General features: G+C 40.4%; 1 protein-coding gene across 1 annotated transcript; it reads left to right on the top strand.

Moving 5' to 3' along the window:
• The first annotated feature begins 10,522 nt into the window (after window positions 1-10,522).
• On the top strand, window positions 10,523-12,612 carry LOC148977408 (E3 SUMO-protein ligase ZBED1-like). The gene is made up of 5 exons (XM_089116619.1): window positions 10,523-10,591; window positions 10,692-10,812; window positions 10,901-11,040; window positions 11,118-12,186; window positions 12,287-12,612. Exons 1-5 carry the CDS (start codon window positions 10,523-10,525, stop codon window positions 12,610-12,612), a joined length of 1,725 nt encoding a protein of 574 aa, XP_088972745.1.
• Window positions 12,613-18,391: the final 5,779 nt, after the last annotated feature.

The raw sequence follows: 18,391 nt of genomic DNA, 5'->3' as shown, positions 1-18,391 counted from the left end.
TTGGGGATACTTAATTTTTCGCCCAAAAAAAAAAACGTAAGGGGTAACACTGTCGTTTTTTTTTTTTCGGGTCGAAATTTTGAGTTTCGACATCTCAGCTCTGGAAGGGTCTAGAGCCTCCATTGTTGCACTCAGGTCTAAGTCTCATGGCCCTCTATCAGAATCCAGAGTTTTGAGAAGATTGGGGATACTTAATTTTTCGCCCAAAAAAAAAAACGTAAGGGGTAACACTGTCGTTTTTTTTTTTTCGGGTCGAAATTTTGAGTTTCGACATCTCAGCTCTGGAAGGGTCTAGAGCCTCCATTGTTGCACTCAGGTCTATGTCTCATGGCCCTCTATCAGAATCAAGAGTTTTGAGAAGATTGGGGATACTTAATTTTTCGCCCCCCAAAAAAAACGTAAGGGGTAACACTGTCGTTTTTTTTTCTGGTCGAAATTTTGAATTTCGATATCTCAGCTCTGGAAGGGTCTAGAGCCTCCATTGTTGCACTCAGGTCTATGTCTCATGGCCCTCTATCAGAATCCAGAGTTTTGAGAAGATTGGGGATACTTAATTTTTCGACCAAAAAAAAAAAACCTAAGGGGTAACACTGTCGTTTTTTTTTCTGGTCGAAATTTTGAATTTCGATATCTCAGCTCTGGAAGGGTCTAGAGCCTCCATTGTTGCACTCAGGTCTAAGTCTCATGGCCCTCTATCAGAATCCAGAGTTTTGAGAAGATTAGGGATACTTAATTTTTCGCCCAAAAAAAAAACGTAAGGAGTAACACTCGTTTTTTTTACGGGTCGAAATTTTGATTTTCGATATCTCAGCTCTGGAAGGGTCTAGAGCCTCCATTGTTGCACTCAGGTCTAAGTCTCATGGCCCTCTATCAGAATCAAGAGTTTTGAGAAGATTGGGGATACTTAATTTTTCGCCCAAAAAAAAAAAACCGTAAGGGGTAACACTGTCGTTTTTTTTTCTGGTCGAAATTTTGAATTTCGATATCTCAGCTCTGGAAGGGTCTAGAGCCTCCATTGTTGCACTCAGGTCTAAGTCTCATGGCCCTCTATCAGAATCCAGAGTTTTCAGAAGATTGGGGATACTTAATTTTTCGCCCAAAAAAAAAAAAAACGTAAGGGGTAACACTGTCGTTTTTTTTTTTTTCGGGTCAAAATTTTGAATTTCGATATCTCAGCTCTGGAAGGGTCTAGAGCCTCCATTGTTGCACTCAGGTCTAAGTCTCATGGCCCTCTACCAGAATCCAGAGTTTTGAGAAGATTGGGGATACTTAATTTTTCGCCCAAAAAAAAAAAAAACGTAAGGGGTAACACTGTCGTTTTTTTTTTCGGGTCAAAATTTTGAGTTTCGACATCTCAGCTCTGGAAGGGTCTAGAGCCTCCATTGTTGCACTCAGGTCTATGTCTCATGGCCCTCTATCAGAATCCAGAGTTTTGAGAAGATTGGGGATACTTAATTTTTCGCCCAAAAAAAAACCGTAAGGGGTAACAATGTCGTTTTTTTTTCTGGTCGAAATTTTGAATTTCAATATCTCAGCTCCGGGAGGGTCTAGAGCCTCCATTGTTGCACTCAGGTCTAAGTCTCATGGCCCTCTATCAGAATCCAGAGTTTTGAGAAGATTGGGGATACTTAATTTTTCGCCCCAAAAAAAAAAACGTAAGGGGTAACACTGTCGTTTTTTTTTTCGGGTCGAAATTTTGATTTTCGATATCTCAGCTCTGGAAGGGTCTAGAGCCTCCATTGTTGAACTCAGGTCTAAGTCTCATGGCCTCTATCAGAATCCAGAGTTTTGAGAAGATTGGGGTTACTTAATTTTTCGCCCAAAAAAAAACCGTAGGGGGTAACACTGTCGTTTTTTTTTCTGGTCGAAATTTTGAATTTCGATATCTCAGCTCTGGAAGGGTCTAGAGCCTCCATTGTTGCACTCAGGTCTAAGTCTCATGGCCCTCTATCAGAATCCAGAGTTTTGAGAAGATTGGGGATACTTAATTTTTCGCCCAAAAAACAAAACGTAAGGGATAACACTGTCGTTTTTTTTTTCTGGTCGAAATTTTGAATTTCGATATCTCAGCTCTGGAAGGGTCTAGAGCCTCCATTGTTGCACTCAGGTCTAAGTCTCATGGCCCTCTATCAGAATCAAGAGTTTTGAGAAGATTGGGGATACTTAATTTTTCGCCCAAAAAAAAACCCGTAAGGGGTAACACTGTCGTTTTTTTTTCTGGTCGAAATTTTGAATTTCGATATCTCAGCTCTGGAAGGGTCTAGAGCCTCCATTGTTGCACTCAGGTCTAAGTCTCATGGCCCTCTATCAGAATCCAGAGTTTTGAGAAGATTGGGGATACTTAATTTTTCGCCCAAAAAAAAAAAAAACCGTAAGGGGTAACACTGTCGTTTTTTTTTCGGGTCGAAATTTTGATTTTCGATATATCAGCTCTGGAAGGGTCTAGAGCCTCCATTGTTGCACTCAGGTCTAAGTGTCATGGCCTCTATCAGAATCCAGAGTTTTGAGAAGATTGGGGATACTTAATTTTTCGCCCAAAAAAAAAAAACGTAAGGGGTAACACTGTCGTTTTTTTTTTCAGGTCGAAATTTTGAGTTTCGACATCTCAGCTCTGGAAGGGTCTAGAGCCTCCATTGTTGCACTCAGGTCTATGTCTCATGGCCCTCTATCAGAATCCAGAGTTTTGAGAAGATTGGGGACACTTAATTTTTCGCCCAAAAAAAAAAAAAAAACGTAAGGGGTAACACTGTCGTTTTTTTTTTCGGGTCAAAATTTTGAGTTTCGACATCTCAGTTCTGGAAGGGTCTAGAGCCTCCATTGTTGCACTCAGGTCTATGTCTCATGGCCCTCTATCAGAATCCAGAGTTTTGAGAAGATTGGGGATACTTAATTTTTCGCCCAAAAAAAAAACCGTAAGGGGTAACACTGTCGTTTTTTTTTCTTGTCGAAATTTTGAATTTCAATATCTCAGCTCCGGGAGGGTCTAGAGCCTCCATTGTTGCACTCAGGTCTAAGTCTCATGGCCCTCTATCAGAATCCAGAGTTTCGAGAAGATTGGGGATACTTAATTTTTCGCCAAAAAAAAAAAAAACGTAAGGGGTAACACTCGTTTTTTTTACGGGTCGAAATTTTGATTTTCGATATCTCAGCTCTGGAAGGGTCTAGAGCGTCCATTGTTGCACTCAGGTCTAAGTCTCATGGCCCTCTATCAGAATCAAGAGTTTTGAGAAGATTGGGGATACTTAATTTTTCGCCCAAAAAAAAAAAAAACGTAAAGGGTAACACTGTCGTTTTTTTTTCTGGTCGAAATTTTGAATTTCGATATCTCAGCTCTGGAAGGGTCTAGAGCCTCCATTGTTGCACTCAGGTCTAAGTCTCATGGCCCTCTATCAGAATCCAGAGTTTTGAGAAGATTAGGGATACTTAATTTTTCGCCCAAAAAAAAAAAAACGTAAGGGGTAACACTGTCGTTTTTTTTACGGGTCGAAATTTTGATTTTTCATATCTCAGCTCTGGAAGGGTCTAGAGCCTCCACTGTTGCACTCAGGTCTAAGTCTCATGGCCCTCTATCAGAATCAAGAGTTTTGAGAAGATTGGGGATACTTAATTTTTCGCCCAAAAAAAAAAAAACGTAAGGGGTAACACTGTCGTTTTTTTTTCTGGTCGAAATTGTGAATTTCGATATCTCAGCTCTGGAAGGGTCTAGAGCCTCCATTGTTGCACTCAGATCTAAGTCTCATGGCCCTCTATCAGAATCCAGAGTTTTGAGAAGATTGGGGATACTTAATTTTTCGCCAAAAAAAAAAAAAATGTAAGGGGTAACACTGTCGTTTTTTTTTTCGGGTCGAAATTTTGAGTTTCGACATCTCAGCTCTGGAAGGGTCTAGAGCCTCCATTGTTGCACTCAGGTCTATGTCTCATGGCCCTCTATCAGAATCCAGAGTTTTGAGAAGATTGGGGATACTTAATTTTTCGACCAAAAAAAAAAAACGTAAGGGGTAACACTGTCGTTTTTTTTTCTGGTCGAAATTTTGAATTTCGATATCTCAGCTCTGGAAGGGTCTAGAGCCTCCATTGTTGCACTCAGGTCTAAGTCTCATGGCCCTCTATCAGAATCCAGAGTTTTGAGAAGATTGGGGATACTTAATTTTTCTCCCAAAAAAAAACAAAAAACGTAAGGGGTAACACTCGTTTTTTTTACGGGTCGAAATTTTGATTTTCGATATCTCAGCTCTGGAAGGGTCTAGAGCCTCCATTGTTGCACTCAGGTCTAAGTCTCATGGCCCTCTATCAGAATCAAGAGTTTTGAGAAGATTGGGGATACTTAATTTTTCGCCCAAAAAAAAAACCCATAAGGGGTAACACTGTCGTTTTTTTTTCTGGTCGAAATTTTGAATTTCGATATCTCAAATCTGGAATGGTCTAGAGCCTCCATTGTTGCACTCAGGTCTAAGTCTCATGGCTCTCTATCAGAATCCAGAGTTTTGAGAAGATTGGGGATACTTAATTTTTCGCCCAAAAAAAAAAAACGTAAGGGGTAACACTGTCGTTTTTTTTACGGGTCGAAATTTTGATTTTTCATATCTCAGCTCTGGAAGGGTCTAGAGCCTCCATTGTTGCACTCAGGTCTAAGTCTCATGGCCCTCTATCAGAATCAAGAGTTTTGAGAAGATTGGGGATACTTAATTTTTCGCCCAAAAAAAAAAAAACGTAAGGGGTAACACTGTCGTTTTTTTTTCTGGTCGAAATTGTGAATTTCGATATCTCAGCTCTGGAAGGGTCTAGAGCCTCCATTGTTGCACTCAGATCTAAGTCTCATGGCCCTCTATCAGAATCCAGAGTTTTGAGAAGATTGGGGATACTTAATTTTTCGCCAAAAAAAAAAAAAATGTAAGGGGTAACACTGTCGTTTTTTTTTCGGGTCGAAATTTTGAGTTTCGACATCTCAGCTCTGGAAGGGTCTAGAGCCTCCATTGTTGCACTCAGGTCTATGTCTCATGGCCCTCTATCAGAATCCAGAGTTTTGAGAAGATTGGGGATACTTAATTTTTCGACCAAAAAAAAAAAACGTAAGGGGTAACACTGTCGTTTTTTTTTCTGGTCGAAATTTTGAATTTCGATATCTCAGCTCTGGAAGGGTCTAGAGCCTCCATTGTTGCACTCAGGTCTAAGTCTCATGGCCCTCTATCAGAATCCAGAGTTTTGAGAAGATTGGGGATACTTAATTTTTCTCCCAACAAAAAAAAAAAACGTAAGGGGTAACACTCGTTTTTTTTACGGGTCGAAATTTTGATTTTCGATATCTCAGCTCTGGAAGGGTCTAGAGCCTCCATTGTTGCACTCAGGTCTAAGTCTCATGGCCCTCTATCAGAATCAAGAGTTTTGAGAAGATTGGGGATACTTAATTTTTCGCCCAAAAAAAAACCCATAAGGGGTAACACTGTCGTTTTTTTTTCTGGTCGAAATTTTGAATTTCGATATCTCAGCTCTGGAAGGGTCTAGAGCCTCCATTGTTGCACTCAGGTCTAAGTCTCATGGCCCTCTATCAGAATCCAGAGTTTTGAGAAGATTGGGGATACTTAATTTTTCGCCCAAAAAAAAAAACGTAAGGGGTAACACTGTCGTTTTTTTTTTTTCGGGTCAAAATTTTGAGTTTCGACATCTCAGCTCTGGAAGGGTCTAGAGCCTCCATTGTTGCACTCAGGTCTGTCTCATGGCCCTCTATCAGAATCCAGAGTTTTGAGAAGATTGGGGATACTTAATTTTTCGCCCAAAAAAAAAACGTAAGGGGTAACACTGTCGTTTTTTTTTTTCGGGTCGAAATTTTGATTTTCGATATCTCAGCTCTGGAAGGGTCTAGAGCCTCCATTGTTGCACTCAGGTCTAAGTCTCATGGCCTCTATCAGAATCCAGAGTTTTGAGAAGATTGGGGATACTTAATTTTTCGCCAAAAAAAAAAAAAACCGTAAGGGGTAACACTCGTTTTTTTTTACGGGTCGAAATTTTGATTTTCGATATCTCAGCTCTGGAAGGGTCTAGAGCGTCCATTGTTGCACTCAGGTCTAAGTCTCATGGCCCTCTATCAGAATCAAGAGTTTTGAGAAGATTGGGGATACTTAATTTTTCGCCCAAAAAAAAAAAAAACGTAAAGGGTAACACTGTCGTTTTTTTTTTCTGGTCGAAATTTTGAATTTCGATATCTCAGCTCTGGAAGGGTCTAGAGCCTCCATTGTTGCACTCAGGTCTAAGTCTCATGGCCCTCTATCAGAATCCAGAGTTTTGAGAAGATTAGGGATACTTAATTTTTCGCCCAAAAAAAAAAAACGTAAGGGGTAACACTGTCGTTTTTTTTACGGGTCGAAATTTTGATTTTTCATATCTCAGCTCTGGAAGGGTCTAGAGCCTCCATTGTTGCACTCAGGTCTAAGTCTCATGGCCCTCTATCAGAATCAAGAGTTTTGAGAAGATTGGGGATACTTAATTTTTCGCCCAAAAAAAAAAAAACGTAAGGGGTAACACTGTCGTTTTTTTTTCTGGTCGAAATTGTGAATTTCGATATCTCAGCTCTGGAAGGGTCTAGAGCCTCCATTGTTGCACTCAGATCTAAGTCTCATGGCCCTCTATCAGAATCCAGAGTTTTGAGAAGATTGGGGATACTTAATTTTTCGCCAAAAAAAAAAAAAAATGTAAGGGGTAACACTGTCGTTTTTTTTTTCGGGTCGAAATTTTGAGTTTCGACATCTCAGCTCTGGAAGGGTCTAGAGCCTCCATTGTTGCACTCAGGTCTATGTCTCATGGCCCTCTATCAGAATCCAGAGTTTTGAGAAGATTGGGGATACTTAATTTTTCGACCAAAAAAAAAAAACGTAAGGGGTAACACTGTCGTTTTTTTTTCTGGTCGAAATTTTGAATTTCGATATCTCAGCTCTGGAAGGGTCTAGAGCCTCCATTGTTGCACTCAGGTCTAAGTCTCATGGCCCTCTATCAGAATCCAGAGTTTTGAGAAGATTGGGGATACTTAATTTTTCTCCCAAAAAAAAAAAAAAAACGTAAGGGGTAACACTGTCGTTTTTTTTTCTGGTCGAAATTTTGAATTTCGATATCTCAGCTCTGGAAGGGTCTAGAGCCTCCATTGTTGCACTCAGGTCTAAGTCTCATGGCCCTCTATCAGAATCCAGAGTTTTGAGAAGATTGGGGATACTTAATTTTTCTCCCAAAAAAAAAAAAAAAACGTAAGGGGTAACACTCGTTTTTTTTACGGGTCGAAATTTTGATTTTCGATATCTCAGCTCTGGAAGGGTCTAGAGCCTCCATTGTTGCACTCAGGTCTAAGTCTCATGGCCCTCTATCAGAATCAAGAGTTTTGAGAAGATTGGGGATACTTAATTTTTCGCCCCAAAAAAAAAAACGTAAGGGGTAACACTGTCGTTTTTTTTACGGGTCGAAATTTTGATTTTTCATATCTCAGCTCTGGAAGGGTCTAGAGCCTCCGTTGTTGCACTCAGGTCTAAGTCTCATGGCCCTCTATCAGAATCAAGAGTTTTGAGAAGATTGGGGATACTTAATTTTTCGCCCCAAAAAAAAAAAAACGTAAGGGGTAACACTGTCGTTTTTTTTTCTGGTCGAAATTGTGAATTTCGATATCTCAGCTCTGGAAGGGTCTAGAGCCTCCATTGTTGCACTCAGATCTAAGTCTCATGGCCCTCTATCAGAATCCAGAGTTTTGAGAAGATTGGGGATACTTAATTTTTCGCCAAAAAAAAAAAAAAATGTAAGGGGTAACACTGTCGTTTTTTTTTTTGGGTCGAAATTTTGAGTTTCGACATCTCAGCTCTGGAAGGGTCTAGAGCCTCCATTGTTGCACTCAGGTCTATGTCTCATGGCCCTCTATCAGAATCCAGAGTTTTGAGAAGATTGGGGATACTTAATTTTTCGACCAAAAAAAAAAAACGTAAGGGGTAACACTGTCGTTTTTTTTTCTGGTCGAAATTTTGAATTTCGATATCTCAGCTCTGGAAGGGTCTAGAGCCTCCATTGTTGCACTCAGGTCTAAGTCTCATGGCCCTCTATCAGAATCCAGAGTTTTGAGAAGATTGGGGATACTTAATTTTTCTCCCAAAAAAAAAAAAAAAACGTAAGGGGTAACACTCGTTTTTTTTACGGGTCGAAATTTTGATTTTCGATATCTCAGCTCTGGAAGGGTCTAGAGCCTCCATTGTTGCACTCAGGTCTAAGTCTCATGGCCCTCTATCAGAATCAAGAGTTTTGAGAAGATTGGGGATACTTAATTTTTCGCCCAAAAAAAAAACCCATAAGGGGTAACACTGTCGTTTTTTTTTCTGGTCGAAATTTTGAATTTCGATATCTCAGCTCTGGAAGGGTCTAGAGCCTCCATTGTTGCACTCAGGTCTAAGTCTCATGGCCCTCTATCAGAATCCAGAGTTTTGAGAAGATTGGGGATACTTAATTTTTCGCCCAAAAAAAAAAACGTAAGGGGTAACACTGTCGTTTTTTTTTTTTCGGGTCAAAATTTTGAGTTTCGACATCTCAGCTCTGGAAGGGTCTAGAGCCTCCATTGTTGCACTCAGGTCTGTCTCATGGCCCTCTATCAGAATCCAGAGTTTTGAGAAGATTGGGGATACTTAATTTTTCGCCCAAAAAAAAAAACGTAAGGGGTAACACTGTCGTTTTTTTTTTCTGGTCGAAATTTTGAATTTCAATATCTCAGCTCCGGGAGGGTCTAGAGCCTCCATTGTTGCACTCAGGTCTAAGTCTCATGGCCCTCTATCAGAATCCAGAGTTTTGAGAAGATTGGGGATACTTAATTTTTCGCCCAAAAAAAAAAAACGTAAGGGGTAACACTGTCGTTTTTTTTTCGGGTCGAAATTTTGATTTTCGATATCTCAGCTCTGGAAGGGTCTAGAGCCTCCATTGTTGCACTCAGGTCTATGTCTCATGGCCCTCTATCAGAATCCAGAGTTTTGAGAAGATTGGGGATACTTAATTTTTCGCCCAAAAAAAAAACCGTAAGGGGTAACACTGTCGTTTTTTTTCTGGTCGAAATTTTGAGTTTCGACATCTCAGCTCTGGAAGGGTCTAGAGCCTCCATTGTTGCACTCAGGTCTATGTCTCATGGCCCTCTATCAGAATCCAGAGTTTTGAGAAGATTGGGGATACTTAATTTTTCGCCCAAAAAAAAAACCGTAAGGGGTAACACTGTCGTTTTTTTTTCTGGTCGAAATTTTGAGTTTCGACATCTCAGCTCTGGAAGGGTCTAGAGCCTCCATTGTTGCACTCAGGTCTATGTCTCATGGCCCTCTATCAGAATCCAGAGTTTTGAGAAGATTGGGGATACTTAATTTTTCGCCCAAAAAAAAACCGTAAGGGGTAACACTGTCGTTTTTTTTTTCTGGTCGAAATTTTGAGTTTCGACATCTCAGCTCTGGAAGGGTCTAGAGCCTCCATTGTTGCACTGAGGTCTAAGTCTCATGGCCCTCTATTAGAATCCAGAGTTTTGAGAAGATTGGGGATACTTAATTTTTCGCCCAAAAAAAAAACCGTAGGGGGTAACACTGTCGTTTTTTTTTCTGGTCGAAATTTTGAATTTCGATATCTCAGCTCTGGAAGGGTCTAGAGCCTCCATTGTTGCACTCAGGTCTAAGTCTCATGGCCCTCTATCAGAATCTAGAGTTTTGAGAAGATTGGGGATACTTAATTTTTCGCCCAAAAAACAAAACGTAAGGGATAACACTGTCGTTTTTTTTCTGGTCGAAATTTTGAATTTCGATATCTCAGCTCTGGAAGGGTCTAGAGCCTCCATTGTTGCACTCAGGTCTAAGTCTCATGGCCCTCTATCAGAATCAAGAGTTTTGAGAAGATTGGGGATACTTAATTTTTCGCCCAAAAAAAAAAAACGTAAGGGGTAACACTGTCGTTTTTTTTTCTGGTCGAAATTTTGAATTTCGATATCTCAGCTCTGGAAGGGTCTAGAGCTAGTGATGTGACATATGAACCGAGGCATCGGAGCTTGTGTCGAGAAGAAAGGGGCGTGCCAGATGAAGCCGCGATTCGAGGCTTGTGTTGTTAACGGGGAAATCACGTGACTGATGACAAACGAGGCCTCGGTTTGTGTGGATACGTCATCGGTTCAGTCTGAGTGTCGTTTCCGGATAAAGGGGGTTCGAAACTCGCGCCACCTTGTGGGTGTTGTTTGGAGTAGTAGAATCAGTTGTAGTAGAGTCAGAGAGTCAGAGTTACAGTTAGAGTTACAGTTAGAGTTAGATAGTTGTGTCATCATCGTTAGTTTGTCATATATGTGTTAGGGCTGTATGTCAGGTTAGATTAGTGATAGTATATTGTTATTATTATTTATAGTAGTTATATTATATTATAGTATAGTTATATTATTTAGATAAGATTGTTTGGATTGCTTTGGATTTTTGGATTTGGACTGGACTGGTTTTTGATTTGGATTGCCCTTTTGGATTTGTTTGCTTTTTGTGATTCTTCCTTTTTCCTTGTAATGGAGCCAGCAAGAAAGAGGAAATCCTCCCCTGTCTGGGAGTTTTTTGAAATGGTTGCTCACAATAAGGTATATGTATTATTATTATTATGATTTCACTGTCTTGATATAATAATAATAATATTCACTATATGTATTATATTTCACGTCTATTCATTTATGTTTCTAGGTGAAATGCTTGCTGTGCCTGAAGGAGCTGACTTACAGCAATAACACCTCCTCCATGCTCAGGCATTATCGAGCACTGCATGAGCATGCACAGACTACTAACAATCCACACAGTAGTCAAAGTAATTAAAAATACGACTAATAATAATAAACATTATTTTAATAATGTTTTACGCTCCTATAATACACCTGCATTTTATTTGATTACAGATTCAAAGAAAGAAATGGTGAATGAGGCCCTGGTGAACATGGTCATCAAGGACTCCCAGCCCTTTTCCATTGTGGATGATGATGGATTTAGGGAGCTCCTGCATGTGTTGGATCCCACTTATGTGATCCCAACTAGAAAGGTATGTGATTAATAAAGTGGTTCATCATTATTTAAGAAGGTAAAAGTAAGAGTAACTGCATTTATGTCTATCCACAGGCTTTGAAGGTCATGGTTGATCTTAAGTACAAGGAGGCTAAGGAGAAGGCCAGAGAGCAGCTGCAGAATGTTCAGGCTATAAGCCTTACCTCTGACATGTGGACATCGCTACACATGGATGCCTACCTAGCAGTAACTTGCCATTTTATAGACAATGACAAGCTCTGCACTATTTTACTAGGTGTGCAGCATTTCCCGAAGAGCCATACTGCTGAGAACTTGGCTACTGGACATGTCAAGCTCATGGAGGAGTGGGGCATAAAGGAGAAAGTTAAGTGCCTGGTAACTGATGCTGCAGCCAACATGATAGCATGTGTACGATCACTAAATGTTAGGCATGCGGTATGCATTGCACATGCACTAAACCTAATTGTGAGGAAATCTTTTGATGACAACAGTAGCTTCAATGACATTCGAACCAAATGTAGGAAACTTGTGACCTATTTCAGAACAAGCACTACAGCAAAAGAGAGACTGGCCCAAGTACAGGAGCAGATGGGGAGACCAGCTCTGAAAATGATAATTGAAGTGGACACTCGCTGGAACAGCACTTACAACATGCTGGAACGTCTGTATCAGCTGAGAGAGCCAGTGGGTGCAGCGCTGGCCTCTCTAAAGACCGACATCATCCCTCCTACAGCTCTGGAGTACGAGGCAATCCAGGATGCTCTACATGTTCTTGCCCCTTTCCTCCAGGCTACAGTAGAGCTTTCGGGAGAGAAAAGGGTGTCTGCCTCAAAAGTGATTCCTTTGATGAAGATGCTGAACCATTCGGTAACGAGTAAGCTAGAAGGCCTGAAGTCGATTCTAACAAGGCAGCTGGGTGACAGCCTTGTACGGAGGGTCAGGGAACAAGCAGTACAATTAGAATCAATCAGTGTTATGACCATACCCACATTATTGGATCCCAGATTCAAAAAACTGGGATTTTTAAGTCAAGGAAAACTGCAAGAAGGCATAGCAAGATTAAAATCAGAATGCGCTACAGTAATCAGAAGTTCTGGTATCCAATCTGCTTCCACCAATACACCCCCAGCCTCGTCACAAGCAGGCCAATCCACAGACAACGGTAAGTACTATATGTAATTGTTGTGTGAATGTTCACATTAGTGATTAGTACTGTGAAGCATTGTTAATGGACTTTTATTTCATTGTACCTCTATTATTAGGTGACCTTTGGCATCTGCTGGATAGCACGGTTGAACACGGTAGAAGGAGCTCAAGTGCAACAGCAGATGCTACTGCAGAAGTGGACAGATATTTATCTGAGGTTAATGTGACAAGATCTGAGGATCCACTGATATATTGGGCTCAACATAAACACCAGTATCCTCATTTATACCAGCTGGCCCTGACATTTTTATGTTCACCTGCATCCTCTGTTCCATGTGAAAGGATCTTTTCCAAGGCTGGAGAGGTTCTGTCGAAAAAGAGGAATCGCCTAAGCCCCAGCACACTTGAAAAAATTCTGTTCCTCAATAAAAATAATTTTTAATCCTTCCTTCGCTCCTCTACGTCCCCAGTTCCATAAGCACAACACTGCACAAAAATATGAACAGTTCAATGCACTAAATCACCGGAAACAATTTTACCACCCCACACTTTTCTGTTGCCCTTTACTTTATTACACTCCCTCCACCATAAGCACTGCACTAAACAGTGTAACCTTTATTGTTCATACTGTCACTATCCAAACCATTTATGAATAATTAATTGTGTGTGTGTGTGTGTGTGTGTGTGTGATACAGTTGTCTCTGCAGAAGTAAATTCAGACAGAGAAATATACACATTTTATTTTATTCCCAGGCAACGGACAAATGTCTGCTCAGGTATTTTTATTATTGCAAATGAAAGGTTACAGACATAAACAGTGAGAATAAATAAATTTTCTCTTTAAAAAAAAAAAAGGGGGGGGGGGGTGTATACGGACATCATAAGTCTGCTCAGGTCATTGCTTCAGAATTAAATAATTTGTCTGCTATTTCTTTGCACAGTAGCTAGGTGTCACTAGTGAGCAATACTGAATGAAGCTTCGAGTAATGAACCTTTGGGTGAAGCAATGGACTGCGAGGTCTCAGTGGTTCAGGAAGCCTCATTTTGCCATCACTATCTAGAGCCTCCATTGTTGCACTCAGGTCTAAGTCTCATGGCCCTCTATCAGAATCCAGAGTTTTGAGAAGATTGGGGATACTTAATTTTTCGGCAAAAAAAAAAAAAAATGTAAGGGGTAACACTGTCGTTTTTTTTTTTTTTTCGGGTCGAAATTTTGAGTTTCGACATCTCAGCTCTGGAAGGGTCTAGAGCCTCCATTGTTGCACTCAGGTCTATGTCTCATGGCCCTCTATCAGAATCCAGAGTTTTGAGAAGATTGGGGATACTTAATTTTTCGACCAAAAAAAAAAAACGTAAGGGGTAACACTGTCGGTTTTTTTTCTGGTCGAAATTTTGAATTTCGATATCTCAGCTCTGGAAGGGTCTAGAGCCTCCATTGTTGCACTCAGGTCTAAGTCTCATGGCCCTCTATCAGAATCCAGAGTTTTGAGAAGATTGGGGATACTTAATTTTTCGCCCAAAAAAAAAAAAAAACGTAAAGGGTAACACTGTCGTTTTTTTTTTCTGGTCGAAATTTTGAATTTCGATATCTCAGCTCTGGAAGGGTCTAGAGCCTCCATTGTTGCACTCAGGTCTAAGTCTCATGGCCCTCTATCAGAATCCAGAGTTTTGAGAAGATTAGGGATACTTAATTTTTCGCCCAAAAAAAAAAAACGTAAGGAGTAACACTCGTTTTTTTTACGGGTCGAAATTTTGATTTTCGATATCTCAGCTCTGGAAGGGTCTAGAGCCTCCATTGTTGCACTCAGGTCTAAGTCTCATGGCCCTCTATCAGAACCAAGAGTTTTGAGAAGATTGGGGATACTTAATTTTTCGCCCAAAAAAAAAAACCGTAAGGGGTTACACTGTCGTTTTTTTTTCTGGTCGAAATTTTGAATTTCGATATCTCAGCTCTGGAAGGGTCTAGAGCCTCCTTTGTTGCACTCAGGTCTAAGTCTCATGGCCCTCTATCAGAATCCAGAGTTTTGAGAAGATTGGGGATACTAAATTTTTCGCCCCAAAAAAAAAAAAAACGTAAGGGGTAACACTGTCGTTTTTTTTTTTCGGGTCAAAATTTTGAATTTCGATATCTCAGCTCTGGAAGGGTCTAGAGCCTCCATTGTTGCACTCAGGTCTAAGTCTCATGGCCCTCTATCAGAATCCAGAGTTTTGAGAAGATTGGGGATACTTAATTTTTCGCCCAAAAAAAAAAAAAACGTAAGGGGTAACACTGTCGTTTTTTTTTTTTCGGGTCAAAATTTTGAGTTTCGACATCTCAGCTCTGGAAGGGTCTAGAGCCTCCATTGTTGCACTCAGGTCTATGTCTCATGGCCCTGTATCAGAATCCAGAGTTTTGAGAAGATTGGGGATACTTAATTTTTCGCCAAAAAAAAAAAAACGTAAGGGGTAACACTGTCGTTTTTTTTTTCGGGTCGAAATTTTGATTTTCGATATCTCAGCTCTGGAAGGGTCTAGAGCCTCCATTGTTGCACTCAGATCTAAGTCTCATGGCCTCTATCAGAATCCAGAGTTTTGAGAAGATTGGGGATACTTAATTTTTCGCCCAAAAAAAAAAACGTAAGGGGTAACACTGTCGTTTTTTTTTTTTCGGGTCGAAATTTTGAGTTTCGACATCTCAGCTCTGGAAGGGTCTAGAGCCTCCATTGTTGCACTCAGGTCTAAGTCTCATGGCCCTCTATCAGAATCCAGAGTTTTGAGAAGATTGGGGATACTTAATTTTTCGCCCAAAAAAAAAAACGTAAGGGGTAACACTGTCGTTTTTTTTTTTTCGGGTCGAAATTTTGAGTTTCGACATCTCAGCTCTGGAAGGGTCTAGAGCCTCCATTGTTGCACTCAGGTCTATGTCTCATGGCCCTCTATCAGAATCAAGAGTTTTGAGAAGATTGGGGATACTTAATTTTTCGCCCCCCAAAAAAAACGTAAGGGGTAACACTGTCGTTTTTTTTCCTGGTCGAAATTTTGAATTTCGATATCTCAGCTCTGGAAGGGTCTAGAGCCTCCATTGTTGCACTCAGGTCTATGTCTCATGGCCCTCTATCAGAATCCAGAGTTTTGAGAAGATTGGGGATACTTAATTTTTCGACCAAAAAAAAAAAACCTAAGGGGTAACACTGTCGTTTTTTTTTCTGGTCGAAATTTTGAATTTCGATATCTCAGCTCTGGAAGGGTCTAGAGCCTCCATTGTTGCACTCAGGTCTAAGTCTCATGGCCCTCTATCAGAATCCAGAGTTTTGAGAAGATTAGGGATACTTAATTTTTCGCCCAAAAAAAAAACGTAAGGAGTAACACTCGTTTTTTTTACGGGTCGAAATTTTGATTTTCGATATCTCAGCTCTGGAAGGGTCTAGAGCCTCCATTGTTGCACTCAGGTCTAAGTCTCATGGCCCTCTATCAGAATCAAGAGTTTTGAGAAGATTGGGGATACTTAATTTTTCGCCCAAAAAAAAAAAACCGTAAGGGGTAACACTGTCGTTTTTTTTTCTGGTCGAAATTTTGAATTTCGATATCTCAGCTCTGGAAGGGTCTAGAGCCTCCATTGTTGCACTCAGGTCTAAGTCTCATGGCCCTCTATCAGAATCCAGAGTTTTCAGAAGATTGGGGATACTTAATTTTTCGCCCAAAAAAAAAAAAAACGTAAGGGGTAACACTGTCGTTTTTTTTTTTTTCGGGTCAAAATTTTGAATTTCGATATCTCAGCTCTGGAAGGGTCTAGAGCCTCCATTGTTGCACTCAGGTCTAAGTCTCATGGCCCTCTACCAGAATCCAGAGTTTTGAGAAGATTGGGGATACTTAATTTTTCGCCCAAAAAAAAAAAAAACGTAAGGGGTAACACTGTCGTTTTTTTTTTCGGGTCAAAATTTTGAGTTTCGACATCTCAGCTCTGGAAGGGTCTAGAGCCTCCATTGTTGCACTCAGGTCTATGTCTCATGGCCCTCTATCAGAATCCAGAGTTTTGAGAAGATTGGGGATACTTAATTTTTCGCCCAAAAAAAAACCGTAAGGGGTAACAATGTCGTTTTTTTTTCTGGTCGAAATTTTGAATTTCAATATCTCAGCTCCGGGAGGGTCTAGAGCCTCCATTGTTGCACTCAGGTCTAAGTCTCATGGCCCTCTATCAGAATCCAGAGTTTTGAGAAGATTGGGGATACTTAATTTTTCGCCCCAAAAAAAAAAACGTAAGGGGTAACACTGTCGTTTTTTTTTTCGGGTCGAAATTTTGATTTTCGATATCTCAGCTCTGGAAGGGTCTAGAGCCTCCATTGTTGAACTCAGGTCTAAGTCTCATGGCCTCTATCAGAATCCAGAGTTTTGAGAAGATTGGGGTTACTTAATTTTTCGCCCAAAAAAAAACCGTAGGGGGTAACACTGTCGTTTTTTTTTCTGGTCGAAATTTTGAATTTCGATATCTCAGCTCTGGAAGGGTCTAGAGCCTCCATTGTTGCACTCAGGTCTAAGTCTCATGGCCCTCTATCAGAATCCAGAGTTTTGAGAAGATTGGGGATACTTAATTTTTCGCCCAAAAAACAAAACGTAAGGGATAACACTGTCGTTTTTTTTTTCTGGTCGAAATTTTGAATTTCGATATCTCAGCTCTGGAAGGGTCTAGAGCCTCCATTGTTGCACTCAGGTCTAAGTCTCATGGCCCTCTATCAGAATCAAGAGTTTTGAGAAGATTGGGGATACTTAATTTTTCGCCCAAAAAAAAACCCGTAAGGGGTAACACTGTCGTTTTTTTTTCTGGTCGAAATTTTGAATTTCGATATCTCAGCTCTGGAAGGGTCTAGAGCCTCCATTGTTGCACTCAGGTCTAAGTCTCATGGCCCTCTATCAGAATCCAGAGTTTTGAGAAGATTGGGGATACTTAATTTTTCGCCCAAAAAAAAAAAAACCGTAAGGGGTAACACTGTCGTTTTTTTTTCGGGTCGAAATTTTGATTTTCGATATATCAGCTCTGGAAGGGTCTAGAGCCTCCATTGTTGCACTCAGGTCTAAGTGTCATGGCCTCTATCAGAATCCAGAGTTTTGAGAAGATTGGGGATACTTAATTTTTCGCCCAAAAAAAAAAAACGTAAGGGGTAACACTGTCGTTTTTTTTTTCAGGTCGAAATTTTGAGTTTCGACATCTCAGCTCTGGAAGGGTCTAGAGCCTCCATTGTTGCACTCAGGTCTATGTCTCATGGCCCTCTATCAGAATCCAGAGTTTTGAGAAGATTGGGGACACTTAATTTTTCGCCCAAAAAAAAAAAAAAAACGTAAGGGGTAACACTGTCGTTTTTTTTTTCGGGTCAAAATTTTGAGTTTCGACATCTCAGTTCTGGAAGGGTCTAGAGCCTCCATTGTTGCACTCAGGTCTATGTCTCATGGCCCTCTATCAGAATCCAGAGTTTTGAGAAGATTGGGGATACTTAATTTTTCGCCCAAAAAAAAAACCGTAAGGGGTAACACTGTCGTTTTTTTTTCTTGTCGAAATTTTGAATTTCAATATCTCAGCTCCGGGAGGGTCTAGAGCCTCCATTGTTGCACTCAGGTCTAAGTCTCATGGCCCTCTATCAGAATCCAGAGTTTCGAGAAGATTGGGGATACTTAATTTTTCGCCAAAAAAAAAAAAAACGTAAGGGGTAACACTCGTTTTTTTTACGGGTCGAAATTTTGATTTTCGATATCTCAGCTCTGGAAGGGTCTAGAGCGTCCATTGTTGCACTCAGGTCTAAGTCTCATGGCCCTCTATCAGAATCAAGAGTTTTGAGAAGATTGGGGATACTTAATTTTTCGCCCAAAAAAAAAAAAAACGTAAAGGGTAACACTGTCGTTTTTTTTTCTGGTCGAAATTTTGAATTTCGATATCTCAGCTCTGGAAGGGTCTAGAGCCTCCATTGTTGCACTCAGGTCTAAGTCTCATGGCCCTCTATCAGAATCCAGAGTTTTGAGAAGATTAGGGATACTTAATTTTTCGCCCAAAAAAAAAAAAACGTAAGGGGTAACACTGTCGTTTTTTTTACGGGTCGAAATTTTGATTTTTCATATCTCAGCTCTGGAAGGGTCTAGAGCCTCCACTGTTGCACTCAGGTCTAAGTCTCATGGCCCTCTATCAGAATCAAGAGTTTTGAGAAGATTGGGGATACTTAATTTTTCGCCCAAAAAAAAAAAAACGTAAGGGGTAA

This window comes from Pimephales promelas, chromosome 10 (genome assembly GCF_988280905.1).
Source record: "Pimephales promelas chromosome 10, fPimPro1.hap1.1, whole genome shotgun sequence".
NCBI classification, from domain to species: Eukaryota; Metazoa; Chordata; class Actinopteri; order Cypriniformes; family Leuciscidae; genus Pimephales; species Pimephales promelas.
The sequence above is the reverse complement of the archived record's forward strand: the minus strand, read 5'-3'. Positions and strand labels throughout refer to the sequence as shown.

What these genes read in the sequence shown, in the direction of transcription:
- LOC148977408 (XM_089116619.1), top strand. Translation starts at nt 10,523, where the DNA reads ATGGAGCCAGCAAGAAAGAGGAAATCCTCCCCTGTCTGGGAGTTTTTT. An exon ending in AAATGGTTGCTCACAATAAG is followed by an intron (nt 10,592 to 10,691) that starts GTATATGTATTA and finishes TTATGTTTCTAG; the next exon opens with GTGAAATGCTTGCTGTGCCT. An exon ending in AGGCCAATCCACAGACAACG is followed by an intron (nt 12,187 to 12,286) that starts GTAAGTACTATA and finishes CTCTATTATTAG; the next exon opens with GTGACCTTTGGCATCTGCTG.